The following is a 23,859-nucleotide window of genomic DNA, read 5'->3' as shown; positions in this document are numbered from 1 at the left end:
TTCCCGATGAAGGGATCGAACCCAAATCTCCTGGATTGGCAGGCAGATTCATTACCACTGAGGCACCTGGGAAGCCCCACAAAATGAGACAATTGGCACAAAACATGGAGCCCAGCACCTGGCACATGAGAAGTCCTCCCCTGGACCCCAGTCTAGCTAGAAGGAATTTCCCCAAGGAGACACAGCTAATAAGTGGAGGGGCAGGATTTGAACCCAGGCACGCTGGTCCCAACTCCCACCCCCTGATCTACTCTGCTGGGCTGTCCTGTGGGTTCTGGGGCTCTCTCCGCTTACCTGCCCCACCCCAGTGCTATGCCCTTCCCTCCCCCTTCCCCCAGCCTCTTGCCCTCAGTATAAACAGCTTATCGGGGTCACGTGGAAATTCCTTCCTTCCCTACTGACTGCCCAGCCCAGTGGCTCTGCCTACACCCAGCTCCCCACTCCTAAAGCCCTTGCCACCTTCCACCATCAAGCAGTCATCCTGGAAATAGATTCTCCCCGCACACCCTGCCCCCTACCACACACACAACTAACTCACCTTCTTTCCATGGGGCTCTACTCTCCAGGCAGCAGAGATGGCAGCAAGAAGCCAACTTTGGGGTCAGACCTAGGGACACAGTTCACCAACATTTCTTCACTACCTTCTGCATGGCCAAGTCCTGTGTGACCCAGGTCAAGTGTCTGAACCTCTCTGAGCCTTGGTTTACCAACCTGAAACCCAGGATAACACTAGCAACTCCCTCAGATGGCCATGTGGATTCATCAAGGTTTGAAAAATGTCCAGTACAGCCTCCTGACCTCCTCTTCAACTCCTGAGGTCTTTGTTCAGAAGGAACAACCAAGGGAAGACCAGCATCACTCACCGGAGAACTAAGTGTAGGCGAGGACAAATAGCTTGCCCAAGGGAATGTTTCACGCTGGCAACAGAGCCCCTGGATTGCCAGGCTCCCCAGTGTCCCCCAGTTTGTTTGGAGCCCCTTGAGCCCAGCAGCACAAACACACAGGTCCTTGATGGGCAGTCAGCTTTATTTCTTTCCGTGCAGAGAAATACAGAGACAAGAACTGGTAAGTGGGGCCTGTGGGGGGGGGGGGTGCTTGCTGTTCCCTAGGGGATCTGGGGAGGGGCTGGTTCAGCACCACAAGCCAGGGGACCACTGTGTTCATGCAGCCAGTGCTGGACCCACAATGGAGCTGGGATGGCAGGGCCACTGTCCCTTCATCTTCACCAAGGCCTGGGGGTGTCAGGTGCCCTGTGGGTGAGGGGCAATGAGGACCTTCTCTCCCAGTCTTCCTTCTGAAGGGTTTCCCATCCTCGGCTCCTCTTTGCCAGAAGGGCCCGCCTCTTGGGGCCTCTGAGCTACATTCTTGGTATGAGTAGAAAACTCTAGTCATTCTTGCCCAAATGGAAGGATGCTCCTGCTGTGTCTGCTCCTGCAGCTGTCTGCAGCGGCTTCTCTCTTTCTCTACTATTCTGGGTTTGGAGGAGGAGCCAGTGTGGGTGGCGGGGGGCAGTGAGGGTCTGCTTTCATGGGTGTGGCTGTGGACAGGTGCGGGTGTGTGTGATGGCCTCGGAGCACGTTGAGGCTGCAGTCCTGCCTCTGCCCATGAGACCATGCCTAAACAGTCTGTTTCACTGCTGTTGTCTCCCTGGGGGGCTGAAGCTGGGGACCCCTTGGGGCCTACCAGGAGACGCTCACTCATGACCCCTCCTTCCAGAGCTGGGGTCTGTGAATGTCAGATTCACAGACCACATGACTCCCCTGGCCTGAACTGAAAGTGACACAAAGACTCTGGGCTCATCCCCTTCCTTCCCCAACAAACAGGGACATCTCTGTTTTGGCTTCAAAGGTCCCATAAAGCAGATCCAGCAGGCCTCTCCTTTAGGGGCAAGAGAGGCTGGGGTTTATTCCCAGGTGGGGCACTGACGCAGGAACGCCAGCCCCAGAGGGATCTACACAGTGCTCCTGGGCCCTGAACCCTCCCTTCAATTCCCCTCCATCACACAGGCCCTCCTAGAAGGCTCAGAGCTGCACCCAGGACCCAGAGCTCCTCCCGGAAGACAGAGCCTCTAGCAGTCTCCCTCCCCAGGAGTCTCTGAGGAGGGTGGGGGAGATAGGCAGGAGCCCTAAAAAGAGGCATGAGGGTGCTGATCACGTGCAGATAAAACATTCTCAGCCAACTTGGAGCCAATCTGCCCTCCCAGCCTCCTGGAACCTTGGCTGCTAGGAAGGGCCTCCTGGGGTGGGGGTGGGGGGAGTCCAGAGCATCCATTACCCAGGGCTTGGGAGTTGCAGTCAGCTGGGGAAGTGGGAGCAAGAAAGACCAGGGGGAAGTCTGAGGGGCCCTGCTTCACTCCTTCCTGGTGTCCCATTAGGTCCTGAGACACAGGCCATGGTGTCCAGGCCCCTGATTCTGGGCATGTGAGTGTGTTCCCAAGCCCAGGGTTCCTGAAGACAGAGCCCTTCAGCCAGGCTCTTCCCTCTGTCTTGAAATTCTCTAGACCCAGCAAACAACAAACCTTCATAAAAACTCTTGGACTCACACCCCTAAAGGAGGCACAGACATCCCTAAGGGCCTGGGAGCCTATAGGAATTTCCCCCAGGGGTGGTCCCAAGGCCGGCTCCGGGGAAAGCCTTTGCTGTTAGTTGCTGGTCAGGGGCACAGGGTGAGGCAGAGAGCATCAGAGGCAGTTGGGGTGGGAGCCGGGAGCCATGCCCCACCTGAGCCACTCTATGTGAGGACCTTCAGCCCCTTTGCACAGGGACCCTGAGCCCCTCCGAATGAAACCCTGAGTTTGTGCCCCAGACAACCAGGTGGTCTGCAGATGAGAGCTCAGGCCTGAGTTCCTCTTCACTAGCCGACCTGGAGACGGAGTCAGGGCCCCGGGAGTTCTTGATTGGTGCCCCAGACTGCAGCCCAGGTAGGGAATAAGAGGCAGACTTGGGTCATCCTGGGAGATGTTCTGGGACCAGGCTTCTCAACCGAGATGCTCCTGAGGCTGAAATGTTTGAGAAGAGGTCCATGGGTCATGCTGTCCCCACTTCTGTCTCTACCAATACTCCTCTTGGTGCCCTCATCCTGAAATGGAGGATTTAAGGGTGGCTGTTGCCTCTTTCCAGGGCAGCTACACGTCCTGTGTATCCAAGGGGTTCCAGGGCAGGTGCTAACCAGCAGTTTGGCCTCTGAGCTCCGGGCACTGGCTGGGATCGCCGCAGGCATGAGGCACAAAGCATGCAGACAGTCTTTTTTTCATCGCATCTCAAGAAAAATAGAAAAGATAAAGTCCGTGTCTTTGCTCTTGGTCATCAGACATGCAGGGACTCTCTCCGCACCGTGGTCTCGCTGGCGGGACTGGTTTCTTCTCACTCTGGCAGTATATGCCTGCTTGGCCAATCCCAGGAAACCACGGGGATGAGAAGCCAGCCAGAACCCCGGGGGTTAAAATACCGGGACTGCCCAGGAGCCTGGACCACGTTATTCATGTTTCAGAGTCCATTTCCTTTCCTTTCTTCCTCTCATTTTTCGCCATTTGATGTGGGCTAGCAATGGGGTGACTTGGGGGTTTCCCTCCAAGTTTGTGCTTTTCGAGCTGGGGGATCATCCTGTCCTCCGCGAGGCGTGTGGGTGGAGCTCTTCAACTGGCTGGGGCCGCTTCTGCTAGCACCACCCCCTAGTTGGTTTCATTTCTTCGGAACTGTAAAGAAAAGAACAGTGACAGCAGGAAGGAGCTCAGAACACGGGGTCTCCCGGTCCCTTTTTGGAGGATTTGGGTTTTTGTTTCCTAGGGGGAAATGGTAACAGAGGTGATTCGGTTTGAGCTTACGGGTGGAAGTAAACTCCTGCCAAGGAGAGGACTGGGGTCTCAGTGATTGTTTCACAGGTGGCCACGGTGACCCCTGAGGCTAGACCCGTTCCTGCTTGAATATTTTAGTGAAAGCTAAACATTCCCCTTGCAAATTTGAGTTCAGCGGTTGTTACTTGCCATGGAAAGTAACATGGGCTTCCCTGGTGGCTCAGATGATAAAGAATCCATCTGCCAATGCAGGAGACCCAGGTTTGATCCCTGGGTCTGGAAGATCTCCTGGAGAAGGGAATGGCAACCCTCACCAGTATTCTTCCCCAGAGAATTCCATGGACTACAGTGGGCTTACAGTCCATGGGGTCGCAAAGAGCCGGACACAATTGAGCGGCTAACACTAACACACAAGGAAAGAGTCACGGGTCAGATTCGAGCAGAGCAAAACAAAAAGACTGAGGCATTGGAAAGTGATGCTGAGGCTCATGCCCCGGGCTAGTGGGCTCCTGCCTTGCAGGGACCTGCATGCCTCTCAAACTTTGTGGAACATGCTTCTGCTCAAACAGGTAAAGGAGAGGACCTGCCTTTTTGAACCCAGGCCAACTGATTACAAACCTGAACTCTTCCCTCTCGTATGAGGCCATGACCCTGCAGCCAAATCCCAGGATTTCTGCCCCAAGATGAACACTCTATATTCTAGGCCAGTACCTCCCAAACTTTAATGATGGGGTTGGGAATCTTACTAAAGTGCAGATTTTCATTCAGCGGGTCTGGGGGGGCAGTGGGCACTGAGATTCTATATTTACAACCTATTCCCAGTATCAGCAGCCAAGCTGCTGGTCCATGGAGCACAGGTGGTGGGGCAAGGTCTTTAGGGGAAAACTTAGGTTGGTCACCAAACGGGCAGAGAGGGTTGGAGGCTTCCAATACAAGTGTGTGATTAGAGGGAAATGGACAATACTGACCCGCATGGCCCAGAAATTCTCAAAGCTGCTGGGCTTTGTGAGTAGCACCTTTGAAAAGGTTGGTCACCTTGCTTGGATAACTTGCCTGGACCACCTTTGGGTGTTCCCAAAAGTCTCACTTCCTGACTTCCAGCACAGGCATGGTTTACTTCCAGTAAGACCTGACTGTCTCAGCAGGGATGCTGTGTGGCAAGCCCCCAGTTACAAATCAGAGTCATATGCGCATCTCAGGTGATGCTAAAAAAAGCCCCTGTGCTGGGGGTTTCTTCCTCCCACTTTTGACATGAAAACCCCCAGGCTCGACCAGGCAGGCCCTGGTGCAGGACCGTCAGAGCTGAGACTAGAGCTTGTGGCCTCTGCCTCCTGGGCCCGTGCTCTTCCCATGACCTTTCCTGGTGATCTACTTTCCAGCCACTGGAGAGTCAGAAAGCCAGTCCCACTCAGCCCATCCCTGCAGGACACTGGAGTGCTTGCTTTTCTGGGGTGTGAGGTGAAGGCTGTAGTGCCCACATGCTCTTACCCTTCTCCCCACCACCACCCCTGTCCCAGGGGCTGGGCCACATCCTTCTGTGGTCCTCACACCAAGGGAGCTGGGGTGCCACTGGGCCTCACCTGCAAAGTTGACAGTCACAGCCACAATGATGATGATGATCCCCATGATGATGAAGGTGATGCTGAGCGTCCCAGCCAGGCGGCCCAGCCTCCGGGCCCCGTCCAGGTCCCCCTGTTGCACGCTACTTCGAGACTGCAGAGAGAGGGTGGTAGAAACCCTGTCCTCAGCAGCCTTGCAGGGGGCCCCTTGCCTGAGCCTGCAAACACAGCCCAGTCCCCACTGCAGCCCACACTTGAGCAGCTCCCCTAGGGGAGAGACAGAGGCCTCCTTCAGGAGAAGTGGCCTGGACTCAAGTGGCCAGACCTCTTGTGGGGATCGCTAACCAAGCTTGCCCATCATTGGCTGGGGACAGCGGGAAACATAACCAAGCGATGCCAGGCATTATCTCAGGATCTTAGTTCCCCAACCAGAAATCGAACCCAAGTCCCCTGCAGTGGAAGCACAGAGTCTTAACCACTGGATCGCCAGGGAAGTCCCCAGGGTGTTATCTCAGGACAGGGATGGGCAGGGTGGTACAGTAGAGACTGAGGGCCTGGGAGGGTGAACCATGTCCAGGCCATGCTGAGCTGGTGGGAGAGATAAGCTAGGCCCCCTTGGACCCCAGCCCAAGGCTCACTCCTGTAGCTGCACTAAGGCAGCCCCTGTGACTTTTTCTACGGCCCAACACACCTGCCTCCTTTCCTCTGTGAGCCCCCTTTTGCCATAAAAGGAAAGAAATCACTGGTCCTCCCTCCCCCAATTTCCCACCCAGGTACCACATCCTTGTTCAACCAAGCCCACTTCCCAGATCACACTGGAAAGGTGAGGTGTCTTGGGTTTGAACCAGGAAGGCTGGGGCTGGGGTGGAGCCATGGGTGGCTTCACAGGGACCATATCTGATTATTATCCTCAGTGAGCTCAGCTTCTCTTGGCCCTGTTTGGTTGGATTAAATCAGGTGGGTGCGAGGAGGGGGATGAACGGAGGATGTAGAGACAGAGGGTATCCCGAGGGGCCTGGGAGTGGCTCAGTAGGAGGTATGTCCCAAGCTTGTCCCTGGAGACCCTTCACCGCTGCCCAGGGCTGGCTGGTGACCTTTAGATTCCTCCAGCTCTAGAACTTGGACCACTAGAACAGGAACAGGAAGGAGTCCGCTAAAGGTGGTGACTGCTTTCACATCTTGGTTTTTTTTTATTATTATTAATTTATTTAGCTGTGCCAAGTCTTAATTGTGGTATGCAGGATCACTTTTACTTGCAGCACGTGGGATCTAGTTCCCTGACCAGGGATCGAACCCAGGCACCCTGCTTTTGGAACACAGAGTCTGAGCCACTGGACCAGCGGGGAAGTCCCTATTTGGTTATTTTTATGTTCTGATTTTTGGAAGCTCCTGAGTTCAGCATGGAAGCGTCAGGTATCTTGATGATGATGGTGAACAATGATGATGAAGACTTATTGAGCCCTTGTTTTGTGTCCTGCAGCTTGTTAACGACTGTGCCTAAATTACCTCATTTAGGCTCAGAATCATCCTATAAGGTTGCCAGTGTTGCCCACTTTTGAAGAAGCTGAAATTCAGAGAAGCAACCCTTCCCTCTGTGTTCTTTTCAATGGTGCTGCTGCTGCTAAGTCGCTTCAGTCGTGTCCAACTCTGTGCGACCCCATAGACGGCAGCCCACCAGGCTCCGCCGTCCCTGGGATTCTCCAGGCAACAACACTGGAGTGGGTTGCCATTTCCTCCTCCAATACATGAAAGTGAAAAGTGAAAGTGAAGTCGCTCAGTCGTGTCCGACTCTTCACGACCCCATGGACTGCAGCCTACCAGGCTCCTCCATCCATGGGATTTTCCAGGCAAGAGTACTGGAGTGGGGTGCCATTGCCTTCTCCGCTTCAGTGGTGCACCTGGGTCCTAACTTCACCTCTCAGAATTCTAACTGATCCCTCAGCCCCGCCCACTGGTTCCCTCTGCCAAGCTCCTTCCAGGCCAGCACCACCTGCCCAGCGTGCCCTCACTCCCTTTGCCCCAAACCACAGCTTCCTACTTCCCAGATCTGCTCCTTGCCTTGTGCTCCTCCTTCCTCTTGTTTAAGCCCCAATTATTATCAGCAGCCTAGAGTTCTCCCACTGAGTCATAGCTCCCCTCCCATCCCAACCTACTAATTACTTTCCTCCCCCAGTCAATTTCATTGTAACTGTCCTCTGGAGCTTTGTTGCATCTGCCATAGTTCCCGGTGCCACTTCTCACTCAAGCCAAGGCAACAGCCTCATGAAGATGCCCCCTTGGCTCCAAACTCTCTTCCTCTCCTTTCTACTCCCCACACCACCAGTCCATCCTACAGATACTCATGCCAGGCCTGGTGCTAGGACCCTGGGATGCAGCAGTGAACAAGAGAGCCCCCAGCTGTTATGCTCATGGAGCTAGGATCCCGTGGGGGAGGTAGGCCACCATCATGACCCCACAAAAGTAAAACTGCAACTGTGGGTAGTGTTTCAAAAAAGAGGTACCTGGTACTATGAGAGTTTATAAAAGGGGAGAGTCAGGGAACACTTCCTAAAGGGAGGATATTTGGATTGAGATGTGAGATTGGAAAGACTGATGCTAAAGCTAAAGCTTTAATACTTTGGCTACCTGATGCGAAGAGCCAACTCATTGGAAAAGACCCTGATGCTGGGAAAGATGGAGGGCAGGAGAAGGGGATGACAGAGGATGAGATGGTTGGCTGGCATCATCAACTCAATGGACCTGAGTTTGAGCAAAGTCTGGGAGATGGTGAAGGACAGGGAAGCCTGGTGTGCTGCAGACCATGGGGTCGCAGAGTCAGACACGACTGAGCGACTGAACAATGAGAGAAGAGATGAGTCAGAATTAAATATATTTTTTTAAAAAGGAAGAAGAGTATTCTGGGCAGAGAGAACAGCATGTGCAAAGGCCCTGGGGGAAGCCCTACATGGCAAATATGTAGATGATCAATAAATTGTTATTGACCAAAGGGAACAGGAGGGACCAGACAAAGGCCAGTGTGGCTGGAGACAGTGAAGAAGAGGAGGCTGCAGAGGTGGGCAAGGCCAGGCCAGGTAGGGCTCTGCCCACACAGGAAGGAGGTTGGTCCTTATCCTAGAACAATGAGAGCCAGTGAAGATGGAAACCTTGGGGCAGAGGATGGTAGGATTGGATACAAGTTTCCAAAAGACCTCCACCCCTACCATACTCCAGCTGTTGTGGGGGATCAGAAGAGAGTTAAGAGCTGATATAAAAGCTCAGAGAGATGATGGTGGCTGAGGCAATCCCTCTTGCTCAGCATCTCCTGTGGCCTCTCACTGTCTGCCGATCAAAGTCCAAACTCAAGTTAGCTTTGCATTTCCTGGTTTGAGCCTCTGCTATTCTCTTCTGCAACCTCTGGATCTGAGCTGCTCAGGGTATGAGCACTGACTTGCTTTTGCTCATGCTATTTCTTCCGCCTGCATTCCCACTCCCCCATAACACCACACGTCCAAATCCTCTCCATCCTTCAATGGCGGGCTCCAATTCCACCTCTTCTGTGAAGCCCACCAAGATTCCTCCACCTCCACTGGAATGGCCATAATCCCTAGCATCGTCTGAACATTTACCTCGTGTCAGGAACTATGCAAGCTCAAGTTTAGACCTCAGTCTCTCTCTTCTCCCCAGGGACATTAGGGCACCAGCTCTCCTTGGTCTTCACACCCTCTCCTTCTTGACTGTATCTTTTTCTCTCCTGTCTTGAAGAAATCCTCTCTTTACCTCATGCAGTTGTAAGCTCCCCACTGCCCATAGGACCAAATCCAGATTCCATTTTGTGACAGGTGGCACCCTCCTGATCTGGCTTTTCTCCGCTTCTGCAGTTGCTTCTCTCACCACATCTGCATGATGTTCTGTGCTCCAGCTCCTCATCTGTAAAACGTCCTAATGATAATCCCTGCCTCATAGGAGCAGTAGAGGATAAAATGCTCTAACAGCTGGCAGCTCAGGTCACCAAACTCAGGACATCAACACCAAGGCAACAATGGGAGGAAAAGGGAGCAACATACAGAAAGACTTCCGGGATTTCTAGGAAGTTCAAGTTCTGAAATCCAGGAGCTACCTTGAATCATAATCAAGGGATTCATTGTCAGCTGTAAGTATGGCCTTGGTGGAAGGAAGGGCAGAGGTTTGAGATGTGTCCTGTGCCCCCAGTCCCCATTTTCGGAAAAATAGTTGTCTGTGAAGCAATGATTCCGGACCATGGAGAGAGGCACACATGTAGTTTCTTGGGTATGAGAGGTGAAGAGGAAAGGTGAAAGAGATGTTTTTTCAGCTACACTGAACCCAATCGCACTTCTTTATCCACAGACTGATCAATCATAAATGCCTTCAAGCATGAGGGGTGCCATTGAAAGAGACACCCAGGAAGTGGCCAGATGGATCAGGGCAGACCTAATTGTGTCTGCTTTGTTGTGTCGGGCACTTTACACATCCTATCCAATGTAAATATCGCAACTATTCTGTAAATCTTGGTTTTCAGATCTGCAAAATGGAGGGAAAGTAATTGCCTCTAAGTATGCAGCCCTACCTTTTTTTTTTTAATTTTTGGCCATACCACATGGCATGCGAGATCTTAGTGCTCCCACCAGGGATTGAACTTGTGCCCCTTGCAGTGGAAGCACAGAGTCCTAACCACTGGACCGCCAGGGAAGTCCGGAGCCCTGCTTTTACACGAGAAGTTCTCCACTGCTAGCTGGCCCTCATTTATGAAGTTCCTCCCCACACCCATGAGTTAACAAATGAAGGATCCATAAGAAAACCCTCATTTCTTTTTTTGAGTAAATTACCAGCTGCTCTCCATCTCTATCAATTGCATCATCTTCCTCTTATACAAAACAGCTCAAGTTGAAGGCACAATAATAATAATTGCAGTAACGGTTGTAATGACTGAATTAATAGATCATTTGTGATCTCAGGGGCTGTGGGAATGGTGAGTGAGAAAACGATTTATGAAACTAGGTTAATACATCAGTGAGGAAAGACACTGAAAAAAAAGTGTGATTGTGGAGAAAGGATGGCGGGGGCGGGGAGGATGGGGTGAAGAGGATGCTGAGGACAACTGCCAGAGGCTGAAACTAGCCAGAGGAAGGAGGCTACAGAACTCAGGAAAGAGCTTTCTCCACCCATGAGGCTCAGGCCAAGGCCCAGCAGATCTCAGAAGAGACAAGATGTGCCAGGGCCCAGTGCCTGTGGTTAACATTCTGTGCTTCCACTGCAGGGGGCATGGGTTCAATCCCCACTTGGGGAACTAAGATCCCACAAGCCGCACAGTGCGGTCAAAAACAAACAGAAAGGATGTGCCAGGACTGATCAGTTATCAGCTCTTCAACAGAGATCAAGCATCTCCCAGTTGTTGAAAGCCAAATGGTGTGCTTCTCCATACCTTCTTTACATCATTCTCTCTGCAAACATGCAATTCTTCCTGAAAGGCCCTGCTGTGCTGTTCTGTCCTCAGTCGTGTCCAACTCTTTGCAACCCCATGGATTGTAGCCCACCAGGCTCCTCTGTCCATGGGGATTCTTCAGGCAAGAACACTGGGGTGGGTTGCCATGCCCTTCTCCAGGGGATCTTCCCAACCCAGGGATTGAACCCAGGTCTCCCTCACTGCAGGCGGATTCTTTACTGTCTTAACCACCAAAGAAACCCTGAAATGCCCTGACTACAGGTTAACTCCTGCATTGCTTGAGAGAGGGGACAGATTGGGGGAATGGGGGTCCTAGGGGAGGAGTCAGGGTGGCTGCAGTGGTGAATGGGAGGGGCTGGGGAGATTGAGGGGCTTGAGACAGCAGCAGTTTACCAACAGTTTCAGAAGTATGTTAATATCTTAAGCTATATGCCTGCATGCCAGCTGACTATCAGCCCTGGTCAGGGCTTAGCACTCTCATTGAGGGAAGGGATAAATCATAAATGAATGAAAATGAGCCTGCAACACATCGGTTAAATAATTAACTTGTCAAAAAATGCCTAAGTAAGGAAGAATTGAAGCCACTCTGGATCTCCACATTGCTCCCACATGCTGTGGGAACAACCTACAGAGAGGCTGCCACCAAAACCACAGACAGGGCTGCCCACCTCCTCCGGGGCTGTAATGAGGGGTGAGACTCCATTATATCCAAATTGCTAAAAGCCAGGTTTGCCTGAAAGCCATATTGGGGCAGGGCCCCAATCTCCGGGATCTAACGCCTGATGATCTGAGGTAGAGATGATGTAATAATAATAGAGATAATAATAATAGAAATATACATAATAATAACAACAAAATGCACTTGAATCATCCTGAAACTATCCCCCACCCCTTGGTCCATGGAAAAATCGTCTTCCATGAAACCAGTCCCTAGTGCCAAAAAGGTTGGGGACCACAGCAGTGGGGGTTTGCTCTTTCCTTTGACATTGCGATTTCATTTAGTATTAATAATAACAGCAACCACCTCCATTTATTAAGCATTTACTATGTGCCAGGCTCTGGCACACTCATTAGTTCATTTAATTCTCCCAACAGCCCTAGGAGGTAGATGGTTTTATTACACATATTTTATGGATGAGGAAATGAGCTAAGGAAGGAAGCTGAGTGGTCTGGATATGGTCACGTGCCTTAAAATGGATAGAGATGTGATACACACCCAAGTGTATCTGATGCTTGCTTGGTCAGCAACTGAAGGCTCACTGCTTGGGGTCCAGCAACCCTCATTGACAAGAGACCTTGCTGGATCAGGAAGCATGATTATTTCTCAAACTTACCCAGAAGTAAAATGGATGAAGCCAGCCTTGCCCTGGCTATCTCAGGAGGCTTATGGGAGGTTGCAGTGCTGAGCAGGGCCAGGTCTGGACACCTGTGATCACAGTTCCTGAGATAGAGCTCCTGGTCCCAGCCCTGGCCCCAGCTGGCCCCTGTCAAAGCCACAATGGAAAGAATGCTTGGTGGTCCATTAGTCTTCCACTGATGGAGTGATTGAGTGGCAGGGAGGAGGCCACTGGGAGGCAGGGGAGAAAAAGAGAGAAGGGAATAGAATTATTCCCTCCCTGCACAAATGCCCAAAACATTTGGCTTCCCTGGGAGGGACATGCCATCCTTGTCGCAGAGGTAGATGCAGGGTGGGGCAGGTGAAGAGAACACTGGATTCAGGAGCCAGCTGATGTGCCTCTTACCAGCTATGTGAACAAAGGCAAGGCACTGCTCTGCATGCCTCAGTTGCCTCATCTGTTAAATGGGAATGATTATCCAGATTCTGCCAGCCTCATATTGCAACATGCTCTGCAGACAGTGAACTCTAGCGAGGGTGTCAGGGCTGCAGGTCTCCTTCCTCCCTGGGGTCAAGGGCTTGATCTTTTACTTGGTAACCAGTGGGGAGACATCAGATGAGGAGCTTTGAAATCTGTTGCCAGACCTGGAGACACCAGTATAGAGACTTAACTCTCTTTCCACACTTTCTGGCTCTCCTTCACCCCTGCTGCTATCTGAGTGGGACCGCGTGTTTCAACTCTAAATAAATAACTGACCCCCTCCCTCCCTGGGACATGGGAGTATCCTATGAACTAGAAAAGTGAATATCACAACAAAGCGACTCACACAAATGTTTTGCTTTCTCAGTGTACATAAAAGTTATGTTTATACCTTACTGTAGTCTATTAAGTGTGCAATAACATTATGTGTAAAAAAACAATGTACCTACCTTAATTTTAAAATTTTGCTTAAAAATGCTAACCCTTGGGACTTCCCTGGGAATCTGGTGGTTAAAACTTTGCCTTCCAGTGCAGGGGATTTGGGTTCAACCCCTGGTCGGTGAACTAAAATCCCACATGCTGCTGCTGCTGCTGCTGCTAAGTCGCTTCAGTCGTGTCCGACTCTGTGCGACCCCATAGACGGCAGCCCACCAGGCTCCACCGTCCCTAGGATTCTCCAGGCAAGAATACTGGAGTGGGTTGCCATTTCCTCCTCCAATGCATGAAGGGGAAAAGTGAAAGTGAAGTCGCTCAGTCGTCCGACTCTTAGCGACCCCATGGACTGTAGCCTACCAGGCTCCTCCGTCCATGGGATTTTCCAGGCAAGAGTACTGGAGTGGGGTGCCATTGCCTTCTCCGAAATCCCACATGACTGGAGGCCAAAAACCCAAAACATAAAAACAAGCAATATTGTAACAAATTCAGTACAGACTTAAAAAACACGTGCATGCTAAGTCACTTCAGTCTTGTCCAACTCTTTGTGACCCTATGGACCGGAGCCCACCAGGCTCCTCTGACCATGGGGATTCTTCAGGCAAGAATACTATAGTGGGTTGCCATGCCCTCCTCCAGGGGATCTTCCTGACCCAGGGATCGAACCCACGTCTCTTGAGTCTCCTGTATTGGTAGGCGGATTCTTTACCACTAGCGCCACTGGGGAAGCCCAGACTTTTAAAATGGTCCACATTAAAAAAAAAAAAAAAACTTAAAAAAAAAAGTGCTCATGATTATTGCTCAGTGAGTTGTGATCTTTTTGCAATAGTAACTAGACTAAAGACCACTGATGACAGATCACCATGACAAATATAATCATAATGAAAAGTTTGAAATATTTTGAGAATTAACAAAATATGACCCCGAGACACAAAGTAAGCAAATGCTGTTGGAAAAAAGAGCACTGATAGACTTGCTTGAGGCAGGGTTGCCACCAACTTTCAATTTGTAAAAAATGTAATATCAGTGAAGAACAATAAAGCTCAATAGAACAAAGTGTGTCTGCTTATGAAATGCCCAGAAGAGACAAATCCATGGAGACAGAAAGAAGATGAGTAATTTACTCAGCAGGTCTGGCAGGCAGGTATTAGAAGAAGTGATAGAAAACATTGTTGGGTTTCTTTCAGAGGTGAGCAAAATATTTTAAAATTGATTGTGGTTATGGTTGCACTTATCTGAATATACTAAAAACTGCTGAATCGTTCACTTTAGATGAGTGAATGGTATGATAGTACTCAGTCACTCAGCTGTGTCTGACTCTTTGTGACCCCATGCACTGTAGCCCACCAGGTTCCTCTGTCCATGGTGTTTTCCAGGCAAGAATACTGGAGCGGGTTGCCATTTCCTACTCCAGGGGATCTTCCCAGCCCAGGGATTGAACCTGAGTCTCCTGTATTGGCAGGCAGATTCTTTACCACTAGTGCCACCTGGGAAGCTCTGAATGGTATGATATGTGAATTTTATTTCAACGTTCTAAAAGAAAAACCCAACAAACATGTGATGGCATCCCATCCTCCACCAGGGAGACACTTGCCTAATTTTCTGCCTCCATGTTCTAGCACTTACTATGTGGTGGGTGCTTTAGCACTTTGCATGGCTCATAGCAGTGTGCTTTAGGCGCTCAGTCATGTCTGACTCTTTTCGACCCTTTGGACTATAGCCCTCCAGGCTCCTCTGTCCATGGGATTTTTCAGGCAAGAATGCTGGAGTGGGTTGCCATTTCCTTCTCCAGGGGATCTTCCCGACTCAGGGATCAAACCCGCATTACCTGTGTCTCCTGCATTGGAGGCAGATTCTTTATCACTGCTCCATTGGGAAAGCCCCTTGTATGGCTCATACAACTCTATAATTTACGTATTATGTTGACACCCATTTTGCAGATGGGAATACTGAGGAGAATAGAGGTTTGAGTGACTTGCCTGAGGTCGCACAATATCTTGTGGTTTTGTCTAGCGTGGGCACTTCTTGCAATGTGTTGTAAGGATCTGTTTACAAATTTCTCCCCACTGGACAGGAGGCTTGTGGAAATTGGTGATGGTGTCTGGTTTAGCACCACATTCCCTGCCCCAGGCCTGGCAACCATCAGACCTGATTCAAGAACCCAAGATGGATGTAGAAATGCACCAAGGGTGGGTTTAGCGGTCCCACAGCTGTGGGCCCAGGTTTCCTTTGACAAAGGCAGCTTTTACCCAGCTCACACTCTTCCACCCCCACCAGAAGATGGATTTTAGCAACTATTTTCTTCTGGACCCTTGTCTGCTTTCCCTCCCCAAAGCCGGTCTCCCCCTGGGGCTTCTCCCTGTAACCAAGAGCTTGTCCCTACCCAGAGCCACTGGCGGCAATCCCCGCGGCCCAGCTCTGCCCCCAGCTGCCCCCCAAGAGCTGCAAGCAGCACAGGAATTTCCTCAAAGGCCCTGCCCAGCCCTGGTTCTTCTTCCTACGCCAATTTGCCAATCACTGGGACCTGAGAATGCTGCCAGTCTCCCCCTAAAGCCCTAGCAGGTGGTGCTGGGGACTGGGGAAGGTGCCCTTGGCTGGAAACTGGGCCTCCGTGAAGTGGAGAGAGACGTATAAGGAGATAAGGGTTTTCTCCGTGGACAGTACAGCAGCAGGAAAGACCACAGCTCCAGGGGACTGGAGGACGGATGACTCAACCGTGGAGTCCCTCCAGGGGCATGCAGACAGTGTCTCCCCTCTCAGTGTACCACCCCCTGCTCCTAACCTCATTCTGAAAATCATTCCCTGCCAGCCTCTCTCTCTGTCTCCCAACTTCCTGAACCATGAAATTCACTTGCCAACAGCTACCAACATTTCCTGGGGCTCCTCTGCAAGCAGCCCGATCCCAGTGGCTTGGACTGGAGGTGATCGAAGGTTATATACTCAAAACCCTACAACACAAGCATGGGAGAAGCAAAGACAAGCCCGCATGCCCCTCCCTAGCCAGACCAGCCATGCCCTCTGATACACATGTGTTCCCACCTGTGGCCCGGACCACCCTCTCCTGCCCCTGCCGGAAGACAGTTGTTGAAATCAGTACAAAGGCGAGGCCCAGAGGGCCCCAGCAAGAAGCTCCCCACAAAGGAGCAGCCCTGGGGGAGCGGGGCCCCGGGGCCCACAGTCCATGGCAGGGAAGCTACTGCTCCCTCTTGGAAACCAGAGTTGCCAGAAGCTGTTAGAACACCCCGGAGGCCCTGGGGGTGGGGTGGGGTGGGGAGGTGTTGCCTGGCTCCCCTCCTGAGAACACAGGGCCCTAAGACCCCATATTGGCTGCAATCTCTGCTGATTCACAGCCCCACTGAGGAATGACTCCTTGCGACAAAGCCCCCGACCCCCGCAAAGGCCAGACCCCCCAAGTTGGCTGTCTTTCCTGTGCAAAATTTAGCTCCAGGCGTCTCTCTGGGATCCCCTTCCCAGCAGGGATGTGTGCAAAGTCAAGCTGTGATGTCCAGTAGCAGAGATGAAGGAGGACAGGAAACTGAAGCTATGGGGGCCCTGGACCCCTCTCCAAGGGGGAGTAATAGGCCAACTAAGATGGGGAGTCTCCCCTCCCCACCCTCGGCACCCCAGCTCTTCTCTCATCACCCTAGGTAGGGTGACTGGTGCCTGCCAGGGCAGCATGGCTGGTGACCAAAACCAGCCCCCGCCCTGCAATGAAGAGCAGCACTTACCATGATGGAAAAGATGAGGGGCATGAGGTTGAGGGGCCAGACGGGGCAGAAGCAGGAGGCGATGGCAAGGATGAGATAATCTTTGGGAGCTTCTCTGTCCTGTGCATAGGAGGTGGTGGCCGTGGAGGATGCCCGCCTGGAGCTGGCCCGGGAGGATGAGAGGGGATGCAAGGCCTCCCGGTTCCCCTCAGATATCACCTTGAAGGGCAGGCTGTGGCCATTCTGCTCCAGGTCCAGAGGCCCCGAGAGGGACTTGGACGGCTTCAGGGGCTTGTCATCCTGGCCCCCGACCTGCACAAGGAGCTTCTCCATCTCCGGCAGGTCCAGGGGTGAGGCAGTGCCTGGCTCCCGCGCCGGGGAAAACTGAGGCTGCTCGGGGTTGGCCATGCTGGCCTGGACCTTGGGCTGCTCCAGCTCCAGGATGGGACGAGGGGCTTCCGAGGGTCCTCAGGGCACCATTCCTCGGCCCAGACTGGGGGCCTACAGGTCAGGGGCAGACATGTCACCCAGGAGAGCCAGGGCCAGCCAGGGGGCTGGGAAGGTCGGCTTCTCCAAGCCAGCTGAACTCAGAGGCTCCGGCTGGCCTGCCACCCCGTGGAGCTCCAGGAAGCTGGAGCCTTCAGCCCCATTCAAGTTTGTGGCCAACTTCCCTGGTGCTGCTGACAGCTCAGATGGGCGGGGAAGGAACAGAAAGCAGCTTGAGGAGTGGAGTGGAGACTGCTCCTCTCCTGAGTGAGGCTCAGGCTAAGTCAGGGAGGCTCTGTGTGTGTGTGTGTGTGTGTGTGTGTGTGTGTGTGTGTACACACCACCCAGCCTCCCTCCCTCCCTGCCCTCCTCGGAGATGCTTTTCAATTCACTTCTCCCCAGAGAACTGCCTGGCAGCATTCTGCCTCTGACCCAGCCCAGACCTGCCCAGGGTGACTTGGACCAGCCTCTGGCTCCCATTGTGGACGCAGGACCCCGTCCTCTGCACCAGGGGCTCTGGATGGGGAAGAAAAGCAAAGTGTGTCCAAATGGGTGTGCCTTCACCTGTCCCAGGAGACTGAGCCCTTGGCTCCTCTTCTCCTGGAGCAGGCTCCTTCTTCTCCTATCTGTTGTGAAACGCTGAACTCTGGACCTATTGCATCCCACCTTGAACCTGACCCCTCAAGCCCCAGCGATGTCCAGACCAGAGCCAGGATCCTAGCTCTGGAGGGAGGGGTAGAGTGAGTACCCGTGGGGCCCCTGGAGGAGGATTGTGTCTGCACTCTCTGAATGGGTGTCTGAGCAGCTCCCGAGGGGTGGCAGAGGGGCTGTTAGGAAGGAGCGCTGGGCCCATCTCATGGCCCTTAGGGCTTTTCTGAGGTGCTTTTAGAGAGCCAGCAAAGATCCTTGTGTTTCAGGAGCTCCTTAGGGCAGATGCCAGCTTGAAGGGCCTCATCTTGGCTGCCTATCCCATCTCTCTTAGTTCTCTCACATCTCCTCCCTCTGTTTCTGCCACCTTCTCTATTCTCTGCATCTCTTTCTACATCCCCGATCTTCCAGCTTACATTGTCTTATAAGGTGACCCAGAACCACCAGGGTTTGTGTGTACATCTGTGTGTATGTGTGTGTGTGTGTTTGTTGTTTGGAGGAGGGCGTAGGTCATGTGGGATGGGGGTGAGAAATTAGAGGTGAGAAGGGGTTTCAGAGGTTGTGGAGTTCATTTGAGATCAGAGGTTAGGAAACCGAAACACAAACTCATTTCAAACTGTACCACAATTAGACATCAATCCATCACATCCAGGGACTGGTTTGGAGTAAGATGAGCCATTTTAGCAGAAAGAAGTATCTTTGGATTGTGTATCCCACTGGCTTCAGAAATGCTGCTTCTAGCAAGAGCCAAGACAAGGTGGAAGGGGGTGTGATGGGCAGAGAGTGGTGAGCTGGCCACAAAGGGAGAAGGGATGGGGCAAGGAGAGTGAACTGGGTCCTTCTGCCCAGGAACTTCCAGAAACATGCTAATACCTTTTAAAATAAGAGACCTTCAGGAAATTCCCTGGCAGTCCAGTGGTTAGGACTCCAAGCTCTCACTGCAGAGGGCCCGGGTTCAATCCCTGGTTGGGGAACTAAGATACCACAAGCTTCGAGGCAGGGCCAAAAATAAAAAGACTAAAAAAAATTTAACAAATAAGAGACCTTCTGTAGATGGTGGCAGTTTGGATGCCCAAGAGTCCCAGACTCTAAGTCACTGTCCAGCTTGGCCAGAACTCCATGTTACAACCCAGGGGCTGACTCTTGGTGGGGAGGACTCAGGCCCTTTGGACCTACCACTGCCCAGCCCAAGCAGCCCAGTTCCATAGACAGCAGCCAAATCTGCCTGTAGAGCCCGTGAAAAGTGGCTCATCCACACTGAGATGTGCTGTACGTATAAAACACACACTGGATTCCAAACAGTACAAAAAAAAAATTAAAATATTTCATTAATACAGTGTATGTAGATTACATATTGAAATGATAATATCTTGGCTATATTGAGTTACATAAACGTTTTTCAAATTAATGTCACCTGTGTCTCTTTTCTCCTTGTAATATGCCTACCAGAAAATTTAAAACATGGCTTGCATTGTATTTCTATTGGGCAGCATTGGCCTGAAGGATAGAAGAAACCTGACATAAAGAAGCTTTTTTTTTTTCCACTTAATAAAAACTCGAAGAAACAAGAAAAAGCCAAGAAGTCCCCAGGGTGACCCAAGGTACCAAGATTACCAGGTAAACTGGGGTTCCGGGACTAGGGAGCCGGGTTTGCTCTGCACTGCGAGATGCTTGCTGGGCTTGTGGCGCCATCTAGTGGCCTGGTGGTGATGAGGGTAGGGACCAGAGATGAGAGTGGGGACCGCGGAGGATGGGAGAGGCGAGGACAAGGAGCATCTGGTTTGGGCTCCGGGACTGGTTGGTGAGCCCAACCCTGCCAGCCGCTCCGGCTGCAGCCTGGTCCTGTACCACCTCCCCTCTACCCCACCCTCAACTGAAGTCTTCATTGGAAGCCCATGGGCCAGGTTCATCAGGCAAAGTGGGTTTGGTGCGCAACGTTTTTTAAAACTCCACTTCACATGAAAACGGAGATTCCAGACTTTTAACCTGAAGATCTGGGAAGCCTGGGCCCACTTTCTGCAGAGCAGCCAGACGCTAAGCCCACAGCAGCCTTTAGAGGGGAAGGCGCTGAGCTCCCCCTGCGACTCCACCTTCACAGCCTGTGGGCCCCAGGTGGGGGTCTGCACTCTGAGCCCCTGTAGCTACACAGGTGGTATTGGCCTTTCTGTTCTGCTGTGGGCTGGCCTCCCTGCTCCCTAGTATGTTTGCAGGTCACTGAAAAAAGTCACTCCCCCCTCCGGCCCCCTCCCTGATGGGCTGTGAGGTCTCGGAGGGGGGCGGGTGTGCCCCGAGCTCCCTCCTTGTGCGCTTGGCTCACAGTGACCCCTGACTGGAGGAACCAGAGGAAGATAAAGGTGCCAATCAAGTGCCCAGGGTGTGTCCGCACGGCTGCTAAATCCACCTCTACCTGCCTCAACCTTAGTGCATCCTGGGCTTTGAAGAATCCTGAGATGGAAACAGAGGTGTGGAAAGTGGACCTGGAGTGGGCAGGGACACAAACCTCAGAAGGTTAGGTAAGTTTGAGCCTAATGCAAGGAGAAGAGGTAAACAAAAAAAAGAAAAAGAAAAACCCTGTAACTGTGACCATGAGGCTTTTTATCCTCAGTATATAGCACTGGGTGTCGGGAAACACTATGGGGCTGACAGGATAGGAGTAATTAAGCAAATTCCACTTTTCACTGAGGCCTGCCTGGGCCCATCTCCCCTGCTTCAGGCAGCCTTCTGGTGTCTACACACACATACACACATGAGTGCAAAATGTGAGCAAAACTTGGTGTGGTCATTCACCTATCAGCAAGCACCCCAGTTTCATATCCAGTGAGGTACATGTGTGCTAACTTGCTTCAGCCATGTCCGACTCTTTGAGACCCTATGGTAGGGACTGTAGCCCACCAGGCTCCTCTGTCCATGGGATTCTCCAGGCAAGAATACTGGAGTGGGTTGCCGTGGCCTCCTCCAGGCGATCTTCCTGACCCAAGGATCAAACCCGCGTTTCTTAAGCCTCTTGCATTGGCAGGCAGGTTCTCACCACTAGTGCCACCCGGAGTCCCTCCAAAGGAATCCTTGCTGTTTATGCTCAAAACATTTTCCCACTCCTCTTTAGTACGTGCCCTAAGCAAACAAAACTTTCACTTTTCAAAACAATTATCCAGAATGAATGGATATTAACCCTGTTTACATCCCCCCAATTCTCTCCAGGTCGGTTCCTGCACCTACCTGTTGGTCCACACTTACAACCAGCAGGCACAGACCAGTCTGATCTGCTTTCCCGACTCACCATCACTGGCATCCTGTTGCAAATACCTGAATTGTTTTGCCCAAGCCTCTCTGGTTAAGTATCTGTGTTGTTTCAAGCCTTTCACTGTTAGATACAGTGCCACTAGGACCTCCTTTTTAAAAAAAAATTTTTTTTCTTTTCCTTTTGGGTTACTTCCTTAGGGTATTTTTATTGTGATTTTGCCAAATTGTTCTCTACCAAAAAAAGGAACAGATACACAATACAACTAGAAATCTATAAATGTGCCCTTTTCTCCACATCTCTGACAACATTGGGTCTTACAATTGTTATTTACTTTTGCTGACATGTCTCATTCACGATGCTAAAAGTGCTATAATTGTTATTTTCTGCCCTTTCGAAGTGAACCCTTTCTGTCTCTCCTTTGAACACTACTTGAGTGATCTGTTGGGATTAACCTTATAGATACATAATTTCTGTCTTTAGATACATCAGTCATTCGTATCTTTTGGCCATGATTTTTAGCAGCTCTGTCTTCTATGTGTGTCTTCTCTTTCCAGAACTTTCCCTTTCATATTCATTTAATACCTATCCTTGTACTATTTTTTGCTAGATTTGGATAAACCTATGTGGTCTTGGTTGATAACTTCCATGTCTTTAATAATCACAGATGTAGCTTCTTTTCACAGCATATCAGTCATCTTGGAGAATGGATATGGTTTTAGGAAGCAAACAAAAAACTCAAGCAAGGGCTCCAGAAAACCTGGACAGTGCATAATTAAAAGTATTCTGGTCTAGCACCCTTTAAAAAAATCAGAGAGAGGAGGGGGTACCTGTTAGGTCAATAGATACACACATGCATACACAAAAATTCACATATCTACACATTTTTGCAAACATGCCAGGCAAATATTTACTTATCATCTTGTAAATATGTAGATGTGTGCCCTCAAACAGATAGCCCAGATGAAACAATGTTAATAACTAATATGTTGCTGACTTTATAAAACACCTTCCCATGCATTCTCTCCTTTTAATAGCTCTACAAATAGAATTTGTCTTAATAATAAATAACTTCAATGCAGTGAGTGATTTCTTAGGCCAGGCGCCATGCTAAGTGCCTTAAATGCATTCTCTCTTTTAGTCTGCAGAACAGCCTATAATATAAGGACTTACTTAGTCCATTATACCGGATGTAAACACCTAGGCTCAAAGCCCTTAGGTGATTTGTCAAGGTCACTCAGCTTTTAAGTAAGGAGACCATACGTCCACATCCTCAAGCTGCCTTCACAGTTTGCGGCACACTCCCCCTTTCACCTGCAGGGGGCGCCCTCGCCCTTCCAGAGCTGAGCGTGCAAGCCCGGAAAGAACCCTCATTTCTTTTCATCCAGGAACTGGGAAAAGCAGGACTTGATGGTCATTTTTATCATGTTTCCAGAGAATAAAAACCTGAGGCTGAAGCAAGGTGGAAGCACTCTTCAGGCTGGTCTGTCAGAAAATTATAATAACAATCAAACACTACCAATTGTGGAACACCTTCTAATTGTCAGAAACTGTGCCTGATGAATGAAGGTTAATACAGCCATCCTGAGGTGGAGTCACCTGGGTCAGAGGTGACCACTCCACCGCCCCCGCCACAGCCTTAGAGAAGTTAAGTGGGCACACATGTAATAAGTGCAGAACAGAGCCTGGATCCCAGGACAGCCTGGCTCTTTCCTTTCTGCTTTCAGACCATGGCACTGCCTCTCCCTGACAGGGCACGTTCAGTGGGCAGGCCTGGGGCCAGGGCCTCCATTTTGCTCCTGGTGGGGCCGGCCCCAAGAGCCCACTGCCCCAAAGTCCAAGCTTTTTCATGATCTATGACCCGGCCACCCGCCCTGTGAAATATGGAGCCCTGGGGTCTGTGGACCTGGGGACCAGATGCCAAGTGTGCCAGCCAGCATCTCACTGGCAGAAAGCAAAGACGCCTGTAATTAGGATGATGAGCCTCAGCTCAAGTGCTCTGGGGATCCCTCACTCCTCCCTGGGAGATTAGGAGCATCTCTCCAGCTTCTGTGGGGTCCCTCATTCTGAGCTGTGGAACTCCCCCTGCCCCCAACTCTCCAAGGACACCAGAAAGCCCTCAGGCCTCCCATGTCGTATCTGGGTCCTCACCCCAGCAAGCAGCACCAGCAATTTGAGCCCAGTCAGCCCAAGTGAGGCTGGACATGTGCTCGGGTGCTCATCTTAGAGGCAGAGCAGCTTTCCAGACTTCTCTAGGGGCCCAGCTGTCCCTCCCACTTCTGCAGCAGCCTTGGCCCAAGGCCCCACTTTCCTGGATTCCAAATCTGCCCCTCATCACAAAGGCACTGTCCACACCCATTCTTCTCCAGGAGCCTCATCTGCCCATCGCTTGGGGTACTAGAGGGATTTACTGACCGCCTCCCCCACCCCACCACCCCCACCAAGTCCTTGGCCCTGCCCCCAGCTGCTCTCACTGACACCCTCTCTGTGGCTCACGGCAGACAGCAGTTCTGACCACATCGTCAGCCTCCCAGTCTCGTTCCTCATCTCCCACAGGGCCCCTCACAGTGCTCAGTCACACTTGGGCTCTTGCAGGAACCAATGTCTCCTAGTACCTACCTGTGGGCTTCAGGCAAGGGGCCCATCATTGCAGGTTGAGCCTCCAGGCCGCAAGCCTCTCAGGGCCTTCCTGCCACCCTGGGTTCCTGGGCCCCGTGGAGTCCTGCTAGCAGACAGAGA

General features: G+C 51.5%; 1 protein-coding gene across 1 annotated transcript; it reads right to left on the bottom strand.

Annotated features, from left to right (window-relative positions):
• Positions 1-1,008: 1,008 nt before the first annotated feature.
• TRARG1 (trafficking regulator of GLUT4 (SLC2A4) 1) lies at positions 1,009-17,156 on the bottom strand. Its single transcript, XM_081579671.1, has 3 exons — positions 16,770-17,156; positions 5,374-5,506; positions 1,009-3,694 (listed from the first exon to the last, which is right to left on the bottom strand). Exons 1-3 carry the CDS (start codon positions 17,154-17,156, stop codon positions 3,681-3,683), a joined length of 534 nt encoding a protein of 177 aa, XP_081435797.1. The 3' UTR covers positions 1,009-3,680.
• Between the last annotated feature and the right edge of the window lie 6,703 nt (positions 17,157-23,859).

The sequence above is a fragment of the Giraffa tippelskirchi genome, chromosome 3 (genome assembly GCF_054371585.1).
Source record: "Giraffa tippelskirchi isolate mGirTip1 chromosome 3, T2T-mGirTip1v1.2.pri, whole genome shotgun sequence".
NCBI classification, from domain to species: Eukaryota; Metazoa; Chordata; class Mammalia; order Artiodactyla; family Giraffidae; genus Giraffa; species Giraffa tippelskirchi.
The sequence above is the reverse complement of the archived record's forward strand: the minus strand, read 5'-3'. Positions and strand labels throughout refer to the sequence as shown.

Coding starts and splice junctions, on each gene's coding strand:
- TRARG1 (XM_081579671.1), bottom strand. CDS start 17,156: ATGGCCAACCCCGAGCAGCCTCAGTTTTCCCCGGCGCGGGAGCCAGGC. Junction 5,507..16,769: donor CCCTCATCTTTTCCATCATG/GTAAGTGCTGCT, acceptor CTCTCTCTGCAG/TCTCGAAGTAGCGTGCAACA.